Source organism: Vulpes vulpes, chromosome X, assembly GCF_048418805.1.
Source record: "Vulpes vulpes isolate BD-2025 chromosome X, VulVul3, whole genome shotgun sequence".
NCBI lineage: Eukaryota > Metazoa > Chordata > Mammalia > Carnivora > Canidae > Vulpes > Vulpes vulpes.
The window spans coordinates 53,010,543-53,023,484 of record NC_132796.1 but is presented as its reverse complement, the minus strand read 5'-3'; the positions used below and the strand labels follow the sequence as shown (position 1 = coordinate 53,023,484).

General features: G+C 40.0%; 1 protein-coding gene across 13 annotated transcripts in view; it reads right to left on the bottom strand.

Moving 5' to 3' along the window:
- The window catches only part of TAF1 (TATA-box binding protein associated factor 1), a 72,165-nt gene that overhangs the window by 20,656 nt on the left and 38,567 nt on the right, over window positions 1–12,942 (bottom strand). For 11 of the 13 annotated variants that reach the window (XM_025982901.2, XM_025982905.2, XM_025982904.2 and 8 more), the window contains exons 31-32: window positions 12,246–12,338; window positions 12,078–12,162 (exon numbers count right to left, since the gene is read on the bottom strand). In XM_025982901.2, the coding sequence (XP_025838686.1) occupies window positions 12,078–12,162; window positions 12,246–12,338 (178 nt within the window). Of the gene's footprint in view, window positions 1–12,077; window positions 12,163–12,245; window positions 12,339–12,536; window positions 12,605–12,942 lie in introns of all 13 variants that reach the window. The other 2 variants (XR_011998194.1, XR_011998193.1) reach the window with 1 other exon arrangement.

Genomic DNA, 12,942 nt, shown 5'->3' with positions numbered 1-12,942 from the left:
CATTTGCTCTGGGTATATACCCAGTAGTGGAATTACTGCATCATATGGTATTTCTATTTTTATTTGTTGAGAAAGCTCCATACTGTTTCCACAATGACTGCACCAATTTGCATTCCCACCAAGAATGCACCAAGATGGTTCCTTTTCCTTCACATCCACATCCACACTTGTTTCTTATGTCTTTGATTTTAGATATTCTGACAGGTGTAAGTAAGGTGATGTTTCACTGTGGTTTTGATTTGCATTTTCCTGATGATTAATAATGTCTTTTCATGTGTCTATTGACCCAAAGAAAATGAAAATATGGATTTGAAGAAATATACGTAGCCCTATGTTTACTGCAGTATTATTTACAATAGCTAAGGTATGAAAGCAGCCCAAGTATCCATGCATAGATGGATACAAAAGACATAGATATATATATACACAATGGAATATTACTCAGCCATGAAAACAATGAAATCTTGCCATTTGCAATGGCATGGATAGAGCTATGGAGTATAATGCTAAGTGAAGCAATCAGAGAAAGACAAACACCATATGATTTCACTCTTATGTGGAATTTAGGAAACAAAACAACAAAGAAAAAGACAAACAGACTCTTAAATACAGAGAGCAAACTAGTGATTGCCAGAGGAGAGGTGGGTGGGGGGATGGGTGAAGTAGATGATGGGGATTAAAGACTGCACTTATCTTGATGAGCACGGAGAAATGTATAAAACTGAACCCTACTGTTCACCTGAAACTAACAGAACATTGTTATGTTAATTATACAATTTCAAAAAGTAAGTTTCTCGGTGTCAGAAAACATTACAAACAAACTGGATGGATGGACTAACTGCTACTAGCCTATTATGAAAGAGCGATTTTCAAACACTGCCCCACAAGAAGTGTGGGCCTAGGATCCCTGAGATAAGGGAAATAAAGGAGGTGGGCTCTACAATTGCCCTTCTCTTTCTACTCAACCCAAGCAAGGCACAGCAGTCTTAACAGAGCCACAGATATCAATACTGGAATTGGAGGTGAAGACTGCTGGAAATTGCAGGGTAGAAGTGGAGAGAGACCTCCACAGAAAAATAACCTAAGATCTGCAGAGGCTCCCTTAAGCCCCTGCCTGAATAATAAACTGTCTAGGATGAGATTCTACAAGGGCTCCTTTAACCAGAGCAACTATCAGAGCTCAAACAGGGTTGGGAGTTACTCAAATGAAAGTGGGGAAAAAATCCCTCCCAGGAGTTTTTAGGGTTTTTTTTTTTTAGATTTTTTTGGGGGGCAGTTTTCTTTTTGTAAAGTTATATCTTATCTAGATTGTAGGGTTCCACTGAACATTATAAAAGTTTGGGGTCTTGGGTTTAAGGATACATGATCTACCTATCCTAGGCCTACCCTGATGATGGCTTCTCATCAGAGCTGATTTTTGTTTTGAAGAGCACCAGAGGAGGAACTTGCTAGGAAATTCTTTGGGAAAAGAAATATTATGAATAGCTTGGCATCACCTACTGGTACAGACAATGCAGTTCACTTCAAACTTAACCCAACATTTAAGTACTAACTCCTCTCTAACAACAACTTATGACCTTACGGTTTTATAAAGCCTGGCAAAATGTTTGGGTTGTGTTTTTTCTTTTTTTTAAAAAAAAGATCTTATTTATTTATTCATGACAGACAGAGAGAGAAGGCAGAGTCATTGGCAGAGGGAGAAGCAGGCTCTTCGCAAGGAGCCCGATGTGGGACTCAATCCCGAAATCCTGGGATCATGTCCTGAGCCGAAGGCAGATGCTCAATCGCAGAGCCACCCAGGTATCCCTGGGTTGTGTTTTTCAGAAGGGATTTCTTGATCTATATGTCTCTCTCCTGTCACAAACACAGAATGTTCTATGCCTTCTGAGGCTATTGCAAAGAGCTCCAATTCCAAATTCTGGGTTTCCCTGGTTATTAATGCTCCTTTCAAATGTGATTTTAGGGATCCCTGGGTGGCGCAGCGGTTTGGCGCCTGCCTTTGGCCCAGGGCGCGATCCTGGAGATCGGGGATCGAATCCCATATCAGGCTTCCGGTGCATGGAGCCTGCTTCTCCCTCCGCCTGTGTCTCTGCCTCTCTCTCTCTCTGTGACTATCATAAATAAATAAAAATTAAAAAAAAAAATAAAGTGGATTTTCCTTTAAAGAAAAAAAAAACAAATGTGACTTTAACATAGAGAGAGGCTCTGAGATTGATTCAGTACCTATGTGGTGGCCAGGAGGCATAAGGGCTTGAACTCTATTAGTGTGCAGGCCATCACCACCATGTAAGTACAAGACAGTCCTCTGACATGTCCTGCACCCTTCCAGGTGCACTTTTACATGGAGTATTACTTATCTTCCACTTGTTGCCTAATGACCCTAGTCTCAGTGCTAGCATTCTGGCTACAATACTGTAAACACACACACACACATACATACACACACACACACACACACACACACACGATAATATAGGATAAGTTGATGGAGTTACATAAAATGCTACAGGAATATGTTTATATGTAGTGTGATACTATGTGGGAAGGCTCTGAATGGAAAGAGTCAAGATAATGTTAACTAGATATACTATTCTACTAACTTTGGTTAGTAAAATTTTTTGAAATAAAAATTTTATAGTAGGGAATAAACCCTACGTGAACTCTATTACTATTAATTAAAAACAGGGCATGAAAAAAAAAAAAAGAGCATGTTCAAATATGACCAAATTGGGGTGCGTGGGTGGCACGGTGGTTGAGCGTCTGCCTTTGGCTCAGGGTGTGATCCCAGGGTCCTGGGATTGAGTCCTGCATCAAGCTCCCCACAGGGAGCCTGCTTCTCCTTCTGCCTATGTCTTTGCCTTTCTCTGCGTGTCTCATGAATAAATAAATAAAACCTTTAAAAAGAACAAACAAATCTGACCAAATCAACAAAATTTTACACAGAAGTATTATTTTGTGTATGGTACCTGATAGTAGGAAACATCTCATTTGTGGCCTTCAACTCCAAGACTGATGTCCTTTTAGTATAAAAGATGTCACATCTTGTATCCTATGATACTACGAACCATTACAGCTCTAGTCAGAAGTTTCTTCTACTCTCATCAACTTGTTTAGGAGGGGGAAAAGTTAGGCTGTCCACTGCTGCTACCAAATCATTATTTACTCCCCACCTTGGGAAAAAAAACCCTATTTTGAGACTTGTTCTCTACTGTGCCAGAGGCTGAAAACCAGCTGTCTTGGAGCAGACGTGGCCTGCAGATAGAGGTTTTCTGATTGGCCCACAGAATTTAAAAAAAATTTTAAATTTGCAAATATGTAAAAATTGGGAAATGTCATACACAAAAACCCACATTTTCAGCTTCTCTTGAAAAATTGAAACTAGCTAGTAACACTATACTCATTTCCTTAGGGCAATGATCACATGAAGAAAATGACTCTAGATGGAATAGTACTCTTTTAATACAATCCACACTGGGCCCACTTCACTCATTTCCATTACTTGCCTGGCCCCTGCAAGCCACCTGAGTTTGAGATCTCTGCTCTTCATCTCTACTCACCATTACGAACCTACTCACATTCACCAAGGGCCTACACACCTGGCAGAGTCATTCTCTTGGCTCCAAATCCCTCCCTATCATGGTGGGTTACTCTAATGCTCACATGTACCACCCAACCAAAATCCTTGCTAATTTCATGCTGACAGTTTGCACTTCCACTCTAGCCAAACATATCCAAGGCTCTACCCAGAATGTGGTCTTTAAGTGAAAACAGATTGACTTCTGAAAGTTTCAATTCCAATAACCTACATTTTAAAAAGATGTGATTTGACGGAGAGAGAGTGAGAGAGTACAGGCAGGGGCAGAGGGAGAGGGAGAAGCAGGCACCCCACTGAGCAGGGGGCCCTACATGGGGCTCGATCTCAGGACCCTGGGATTATGACCTGAGTTGAAAGCAGATATTTTAACAGACTGAGCCACCCAAGTGCCCCACCAATATCCTTTTTAATTTTTTTTTTTTAATTTATTTATGATAGTCACAGAGAGAGAGAGAGAGAGGCAGAGACACAGGCAGAGGGAGAAGCAGGCTCCATGCACCGGGAGCCCGATGTGGGATTCGATCCCGGGTCTCCAGGATCGCGCCCTGGGCCAAAGGCAGGCGCCAAACCGCTGCGCCACCCAGGGATCCCCCAATATCCTTTTTAAATTACAGCCTTCTGTCTGCCCACTTTTTTTCATTTCCTCTGACCTCAAGGAAACTTACAAGCCTATAAGCCCACTAATTCCTTTTTTTTTTCTAGTATTTTTTTTTTATTATTTATTTATGACAGTCACACAGAGAGAGAGAGGCAGAGACACAGGCAGAGGGAGAAGCAGGCTCCATGCACCGGGAGCCCGATGTGGGATTCGATCCCCGGTCTCCAGGATCGCGCCCTGGGCCAAAGGCAGGCGCCAAACCGCTGCGCCACCCAGGGATCCCTAGCCCACTAATTCCTATTTCCCAATCTGTCAAGCTTCTCTTGGTTTTAGTTTCCTCCCTCATCACTCCCCATGCTTTAAAAAGTAAGGTAATGTGTAGTATGGTATATCTCCCTTCATTAGCAATTGTATTTGAAAATGGAGGCTGGGAGATAAAATAATTTGGGGGCACCTGGATGGCTCAGTTGGTTAAGCTCCTGATTTCGGCTCAGGTCATGATCTCAGGGTCCTGGGATCAAGTCCCATATCCAGTCCCAGCCTCCTGCCCTCAGCAAGGAGTCTGCTTGTGCCTCTCCCTCTGCCTCTCCCCCAGCTTGTGCTCATTCTCTCTCAAATAATTAAGTAAACTCTCTTTACAAAGTGAAAATAAGGGATGCCTGGGTGGCTCAGCGGTTGAGTGTCTGCCTTTGGCTCAGGGTGTGATCCTGGAGTCCCGGGATCAAGTCCTACATCGGGCTTCGTGCATGGAACCTTCTTCTCCCTCTGCCTGTGTCTCTGCCTTTTTTCTCTCTCTCTGTGTCTCTCATGAATAAATAAATAAAATCTTCAAAAAGAAGAAAAGAAGATAATTTGGTAAGAAATGTGAAATGTGTATAAGTACCAAATGTGTGTAAGTATCAAAGGCAAAATCTGAGTAACTTTTAAAGAAAAAACATGAATTTCCAAGAAATGTCAAGCCTTTGTAGAGCTGCTTTGGAATACCCACCCCCCCCCGAAACCAGAGACTAGAATCCTCTGCTATAAAGGGTCCTTTGGTGACAAAATTTGAGAAGCTCAAACTTCAACCTTTTTTTTCCCTTGCTGACACCTTCAATTTCCAATGTTTCCAGCACATCCAGAAAACAAAGTCCCAATCCTGAAGCAATTCTATCATCTGCCTTCTTAGTTCCCTGACAATTATAATACAACCGTGCCAATTGATGCTACTATAAAAATGGTCTCCAACATCAGCTGGGCCCTCAAAGGCTTCTCAATAGTTCTGTAATGTCCCTAGTCAGCTACTTTATAAACTTCCTACAATAGATAATTCAAACCCTTATCAACATTTCTCTTCAAATTCCTTCTCCCATCATCTCACCCACCGTCAGCAGAAGACGGTGTTTCCTACTTTGGAGAAAAAATAAGAGGCTATGGGCAGAAACTTTCTCAGTGTCTATCTTCCTACCTTTCACAAGAACCTCACTTTGTTTCCTTAATTTTCTTTTCTTTCACCTATACGAAGGTCCCTTGTCCAAATGCATTCATCCCCTTCCATATATTGATTACAATTTTCCTCCTTCCCTTCACAGGCAAATTTCAGTTTCTACTTCCTCACTTCCCATTCATTTCATATCCTTTGCAGTCTGGCTTTTAAAGATTTTATTTCTTTATTTGAGAGAGAAGAGAGTGCAAGTGGGGAAGAGCAGAGGGAGAAGGACAAGTGGACTCAGTACTGAGTGCGGAGCCTAACGTGGGGCTCAATCCTACAACCCTGAGATCATGACCTGAGCCGAAATCAAGAGTTGGACACTTAATTGACTGAGCCACCCAGGCACCCCTGAAGTCTGGCTTTTGATTCTAACCACCTCACTGAAACAGCTCTTTAAACAACCATTCTCCCTGGTTTTCTGTGTAGCACTTGACCTGTAGGCTATCTTCCTCTCCTCTTGGTTTCCAAGTCTTAGCCTCTTCAGTTTTTCATTCTTTCATTCTGGCCACTCCTCAGTATTCTCCATCTGGTCCCTTTAATGTGGAAATCTGTCAAGTCTATTCTACATTCTCTCAACTAATCAATGGGTCTTAACTTTTTTGGGTTACGTAAAACTTCAGTAATCTGATAAAACTATGGTCTTTCTGCCTGAAAAACATGGCAACCATCATTTTACGTACAGTATTGAGGGTTCAAGGAAAATACCCCTAATCTCTATTTGAGCTCATCTACTTCTACTTTCATATGCTAATAATCTGAAAAAAATCCATATTTACAGTAAGGACTTCTGAGCTTAGTCTACTAAGTCTTTGTTTGGATGTTCTACCTCAATATAACACAGTCCAAACTGAACTTGACCACTTTTTTTGGATGCTCTACCTCAATATAACACAGTCCAAACTGAACTTGACCACTTTTTTCCCAACCCCCCCCCCCATCTATTTCCTGTATTAGTCAATGGCACCACCAGTTATCTAAGTCAGAATTCTAGATGTCATCTGATTTATCCATCCTCTGAAAGTGGAATATTTTTTTTAATTATGAAAGTATTGTGTGCTCAATTAAAATAACTCAAACACCTAAGCACAAATAAGTGCTTTAGTAATTTTAGTCCATGGCAACAAATAACCCAAGTAGTGACTGATTCCTTTAGATGGATATGTCCTCTCCAGTTAATCAGTCCCTACTGTGCCCATTTCACCCATACTTCTCTGGCCTTTCTAAGATCTGAATTTACAACCTCTTCTGTACATACTGTCGAGTAATCTATTTTTCCACAATATATCCTGAATACATTTTCATATCAGCATATACAAGTATACCTTACTTTGTTAGCTAATTTCCCATTCTGACAGCTAAACAGTACTCCATCATATATAGGTACCATAATTTATTTATTTTTAAAATTTATTTAACTGATTTCCTATTGTTGGATATTCAAGGTGTTCCCATGGTTTTGCAATTACAAGTTGACTCTTGGACATAGGGGTTTGGGGTGCCAACACCCCCACGCAATCAAAAATCTGCTTATCACTTCTGATTCCCCAAAGACTTAACAACCGATAAAGATCCTACTGTTGACCGGAAGCCTTACTGATAAACATTAACAGTCAACACATATTTTGTATATTATATGTTATATATTGTATTTTTACAGTAAGCTACAGAAAAGAAAATGCTACATAAAGAAAATACATTTACAGTACTCTACTGCAAAAAGTCTGTGTATAAATGGACTTGTACAGTTAAAACCCATGTTGTTCAAGGGCCAACTGTATGATGTTGCAATTATTTACATGTGGAGTATTCCCTAGACGTGAAACTGATCAAAAGTAATGCCCATTTACCGTCCTTTAAAAAGTTTGTACCCATTTATGTTTTTACCCAAGAGCATGAGTGCTTTGCATTATCTTGAATTCTCCCCAACCTTGACCCAACACCAACTTCCAACCATTTATGAAGATATCAATTCTCCCTCCATAGTATCTCTACAATCTGTCCCCATCTTTCCATTCTCACTGCTACTTAACCTTGGCTCCAGCTTTTAGTATTTTTAAAAAAGATTTTTTTTATTTATTCGAAAGAGAGAGAGACAGCATGAGTGGAGGAGAGGGGCAGAGTTAAAGGGAAAAGCAGACTCCCCACTGAGCAGGGAGCCCAACTGGGGCTTAATCCCAGGACTCCCAAGATCACGACCTGAGCCAAAGGCAGACAGTTAACAAACTGAACCACCCAGGTGCCCCAAGACCTCAGTATTTTTTTTTTTTGCCCTCAGTATTTTAATTTTTTTTTTTTATTGATTTATGATAGTCACAGAGAGAGAAAGAGAGAGGCAGAGACACAGGCAGACGGAGAAGCAGGCTCCATGCACCGGGAGCCCGACGCGGGACTCGATCCCGGATCTCCAGGATCGCGCCCTGGGCCAAAGGCAGGCGCCAAACCGCTGCGCCACCCAGGGATCCCCTGCCCTCAGTATTTTTAACTTGGACTATTATCAACAGTTTCTCTACTGGTTTCTATATCTTTTTTAAAAGATCATATTTATTTATTCATGAGAGACAGAGGCAGAGACATAGGCAGAAGAAGCAGGCTCCCTGCAGGGAGCCCAATGTGGGACTCGATCCCAGGACCCCAGGATCACGACCTGAGCCAATGGCAGATGCTCAACCACTGAGCAACCCAGGTGCTCCCTGGTCTATACCTGATTCCCCTCTCATCTATCCTTTAGATAGCTTCCAGAATGATCTCACTAAACTACCTGATATAATCCTCTTTCCTTTTAAAGGCTTAGTGTGACATACTAGGCCTTTTGTGATTTGACCCCATCTACCTTGAAAAACTCCTCTCTTATCACCAAAAGTAGCTCCCACTCTTCATACTAACCAAACAACTATTTACATTTCCCTTATCCAAGACAGTCTCACCTACTTTTCTATTTGTGGTCCCTGCCTAGAATTTCTTCACCCTTCTCTACTTTACTATTCAGCTTGGCCCAGAAGGTGCCAAATATAGAATTAGCTACTATAATCATCATCCTTCAAAATTCAAAAACCTCTAGGAAGAATTTCCGGTCTTTCATACTAGTAGGAAACTTGGAAAACATACAAAAGATGAAAACAAACAAACAAAAAATCCTAACCCTACCTCAGAAATAACCACTATTATCACATTGATGTTTCCTTCAGTTTTTTTCTATGTATACATCTTTTTTTTTTTTTAAAAAAAAAAAGCATAATTGAGATAAAAGAAGTTTTGTGTTCTGTTTTGCTCACTTAACATTGTGAACACTACTGTCATTATTTTTTAAAAAGAGTGCTCAATCTTTATGATAATCCATCATACAGATGGCACAATAATCATTCCCTCAACATTAACCATTCAGATTATTTCTCATTAATATAAATAACATTATTATGAGTATCTTTGCCTGTATCTCTGATTAGGGTATTCTACCATATTGTATATACCCTACATGTACGTTAAACTTACATGTGTTTTTTTTAAGATTTTATTTATTTATTCATGAGAGACACAGAGAGAGAGCGGCAGAGACACAGGCAGAGGGAGAAGCAGGCTCCATGCAGGGAGCCTGACATGGGACTCGATCCTGGGTCTCCAGGATCATGCCCTGGGCAGAAGGTGACGCTAAACCGCTGAGCCACCGGGGCTGCCCTTACATGTGTTATTTTACTTAATCTTCACAATAGCCCTCTGAGGACGGTACTATTATTATTTCCATTTTATAGACGGGAAAGCAAGGGCTAAGTCACTTGCCCTAAGTCATGCTGCTATTAAGTGGTAGGACCAATATTCATTTTTTTAATTAATTAATTAATTAATTAATTAATTAATTAATTTATGATAGTCACAGAGAGAGAGAGAGAGAGAGAGAGGCAGAGACACAGGCAGAGGGAGAAGCAGGCAGAGGGAGAAGCAGGCTCTGTGCACCGGGAGCCTGACGTGGGATTCGATCCCGGGTCTCCAGGATCGTGCCCTGGGCCAAAGGCAGGCGCTAAACCGCTGCGCCACCCAGGGATCCCTAGGACCAATATTCAAATTCAAGTTTACTTGATTATGAAATCTGTTTACTTAACTATTTTTAAGTTTCTCAATGCTGCCAAAGAGCTTTCTAGAAATGTCTTACATATTGCCAAGAGCAATATGTGAGAGCACCTGCCTCATGCGCATTGAATACTTCTATTAAAAAAAAAGTTGAGGGACGCCTGGGTGGCTCAGCGGTTTGGCGCCTGCCTTCAGCTCAGGGCCTGATCCTGGAGACCCGGGATCAAGTCCCATGTTGGGCTCCCTTCATGGAGCCTGCTTCTCCCTCTGCCTGTGTCTCTGCCTCTCTCTCTTCTGTGTCTCTCATGAATAAAGAAATAAAATCTTTAAAAAAAAAAAGTTGAGTTCATCTAAAAGGTGGGAAAAAGGTACCTTTTTGTTTCAATTTGCATTTCTTTGATTATTGGGTGCAACTCAGTATTTATTCATGTTCATTAGCTATTTCATGTCAGTCTCCTGTGATCTGCCTGTTTGCCCTCTGTGCATTTTTCACTTAGCATCTTCTGGGTTTTTCTTATTGTCTTACATTAGCTCCTTTTAAATCTGCCTTTTATCTTAAGCCAGCCATCACCAAGGCCAAGCAGGCTTTCTCTAACTCTTGCTTTATCACTTGTTACAATCATTTTTAGACATCTGTGAGCCTCTCAACACTTCTTTTGCCAGAATTCTGGGTGATCAGCTGGGTGTTTTTAGGAGAAAATGATGGAGACATAACTGACTTAACAAAGGGCATTTCCATTCTCTAATTTCCAGTGAGCAATAAAAAAGAGTACAAGGGAGAAAGCAGATTCTTTTAAACCAACCCACATGGAAGAAAAATGGAAGGCTCATTTCCAATCACCTTCCCTTAATGATATATAGAAGTTCTATACAAGTATCATTCTCTGAACTTGCTTGTTCTTTCATTTCTCTATGGCATTAAACATTCTCTTCTCTATATATCCATTTCCTCATCTGTCTTTCTGGCTGTCCATTCCTTCACCTCCTCCTTCTAATTCTCTGTCCCTTGTATCTAGCAAATGTACAGCCATACTAGTTCGGCTGCTGAATATTGCTGCAAAAAAGTCACACAATCACGTGGATATTTTAGTTGAGACCTCAGTATGCTAGGCAATTCTCTCAAATGCCCTTAGCTCCCTCTTCTATTTTGCTTAAGGAATTATATGAGATTGCCATTTTAGTGCTTAATTCCTCAATGTCTTTCTGCTCAGGATAAAGTAAAATCCCTTAAATACGACACAGGGCACACACAAAGGTCTCTAGGATTTGACTCCTAGAGACTTCTACATAGAACCAGTCACTCACCAACATGTATACATCATTGCAACCCCAACCAGTTGTTTCTTAAGCCTATAATGTAATTTCAGACTCTGTATCTTTTTATGCTGCTTTTCTATGTCTAAAATGTATTCTCCTTAGTCTTTGCCTGGCAACTCCACTGAGCCTTTAGAACTCAGCTTAAGCAAACTCTCTTCTAGAGAGTTTCCTTGAATTCCACTCTGATTTAGATATGGTGTCTCTGTGTCCCTATAGTATTATATGCCTACATCTAGCATAATATTTAACTAGATAAAATTTTCTTTTCTGTTTCCCTAAATAAACTACAACCAATTTGGGGGCAGGAATCATATGTCAGTTGATTTTATATTTGTAGCATCCATTGGTGCCAGCATACATTAGGGTGCTCAATGTTTCCTTAACAAGTGAGTCATTCAACATTGGTCTTTGTTAGATTATTTATGAAGCCTTTCCTCATTCTTAGGTTGAGATGCTCCTTTTTCTCCTCTAATGCACTTTGTACATCCTTCTAATACAGCTCTTGTAAAACTGCATTTTAATAGTCTCTCTCCATCAGTTGGATTGTGAATTATGTGAGCAGAGTAACTATGTCTTTCTGACCAGTAGATTCAGTCGCTAATATAGAAGGAAGTAACTAGCTGGGCATGTATTATCGGTTTGTGTACTGAACCAAAACTCTACACTCTGAGGAAGCTCACTATGGTCTATAGCTACACACTTCCTTAAGCTCCATCTAAGGGCCCAGGGCATAGGTGAATTTTCACATCTCATGGAAAGCATGACAGCTCAAAGCCCAAAGTTAAGATCCATTTGATTTTTATTCTCTTCTCATTTTTCTGTGCTTTCCAAAGTTTAAAAAAGTATATGTATATTGCTTTTTCATCATTAACAGTTATTAGCAAGCTTTACAAAACACACTAAAATATGTGCCTGCTTAAAAAAAAAAGGCAGAGTACTTTTCAAGGCTACTTCATGTAATTAAATTTTAGTAATGCTAACTAACACTGGATGGAGAGAATGATGGGAAGGGGAAAAAAAGGAGAAATACCCACCATTATACTTAACACTGTTGGCCAGAATAAGGTTGACATCATCTAGAAAGCTCTCCCGACTCTGGTACTTGTGCTTGGAGATATTCTGTGATTAAAAGAACCCAGGGACTTAGATATATGTACAAATTTACTGGCTTCCAAAAAGACATTTTATCTCAAATCATTCACCTTACGTATAGTCTCTAAATCCATTGGACTGATAATCACTTTGTAATAATCTGGAACAAACTTCTTATTAACTGGGTGATGAAATGGCCAAGACTAGAAAACAGAAAGCACGAAAAATTAAATGGAAACCATTCTTTATACAAGAGATTCTCAACCATCATTGGGTCACAAATATTCTAAAGGTTCCAACAAATGCTATGAACCCCTTTTCCCAGAGAGACACACAAAATTTTGTAACAATTTAAGGGGTTCATGGATTCCTTTAAGGAAGAATCCCTGCTCTATACTCACAATTAAAACTTCTTATTCCCCAGTCCTATCCAGAAGTTTTATAGCATGAACACATATATAACATATGCCTACAACACAAAAAGAAACTCAGTTCAGAATTCCTAAGGAAGAATCATTACCAAAAAATGATACAGTCAACATAGTAGTCCTGCCATAAAGTTTGTAAAAGACAAAAAAAAAATCAAACAAAAGATAACAAATACTGGATAATTAATAAACTGCCATCTGTTAAGAAGCACCTCTCAATCAAAAGCCTCCCATTAGCTGGCATCCTAATTTCTCTCCTGGGCTATTCAGGAGCTTTCATATACTGAATGTCAACAATAGGAAAAAAGATTCTATATTCACAGATTCCTGGCCTCTGATTTTATTTTATTTATTTATTTTTAAAGATTTTATTTATTTA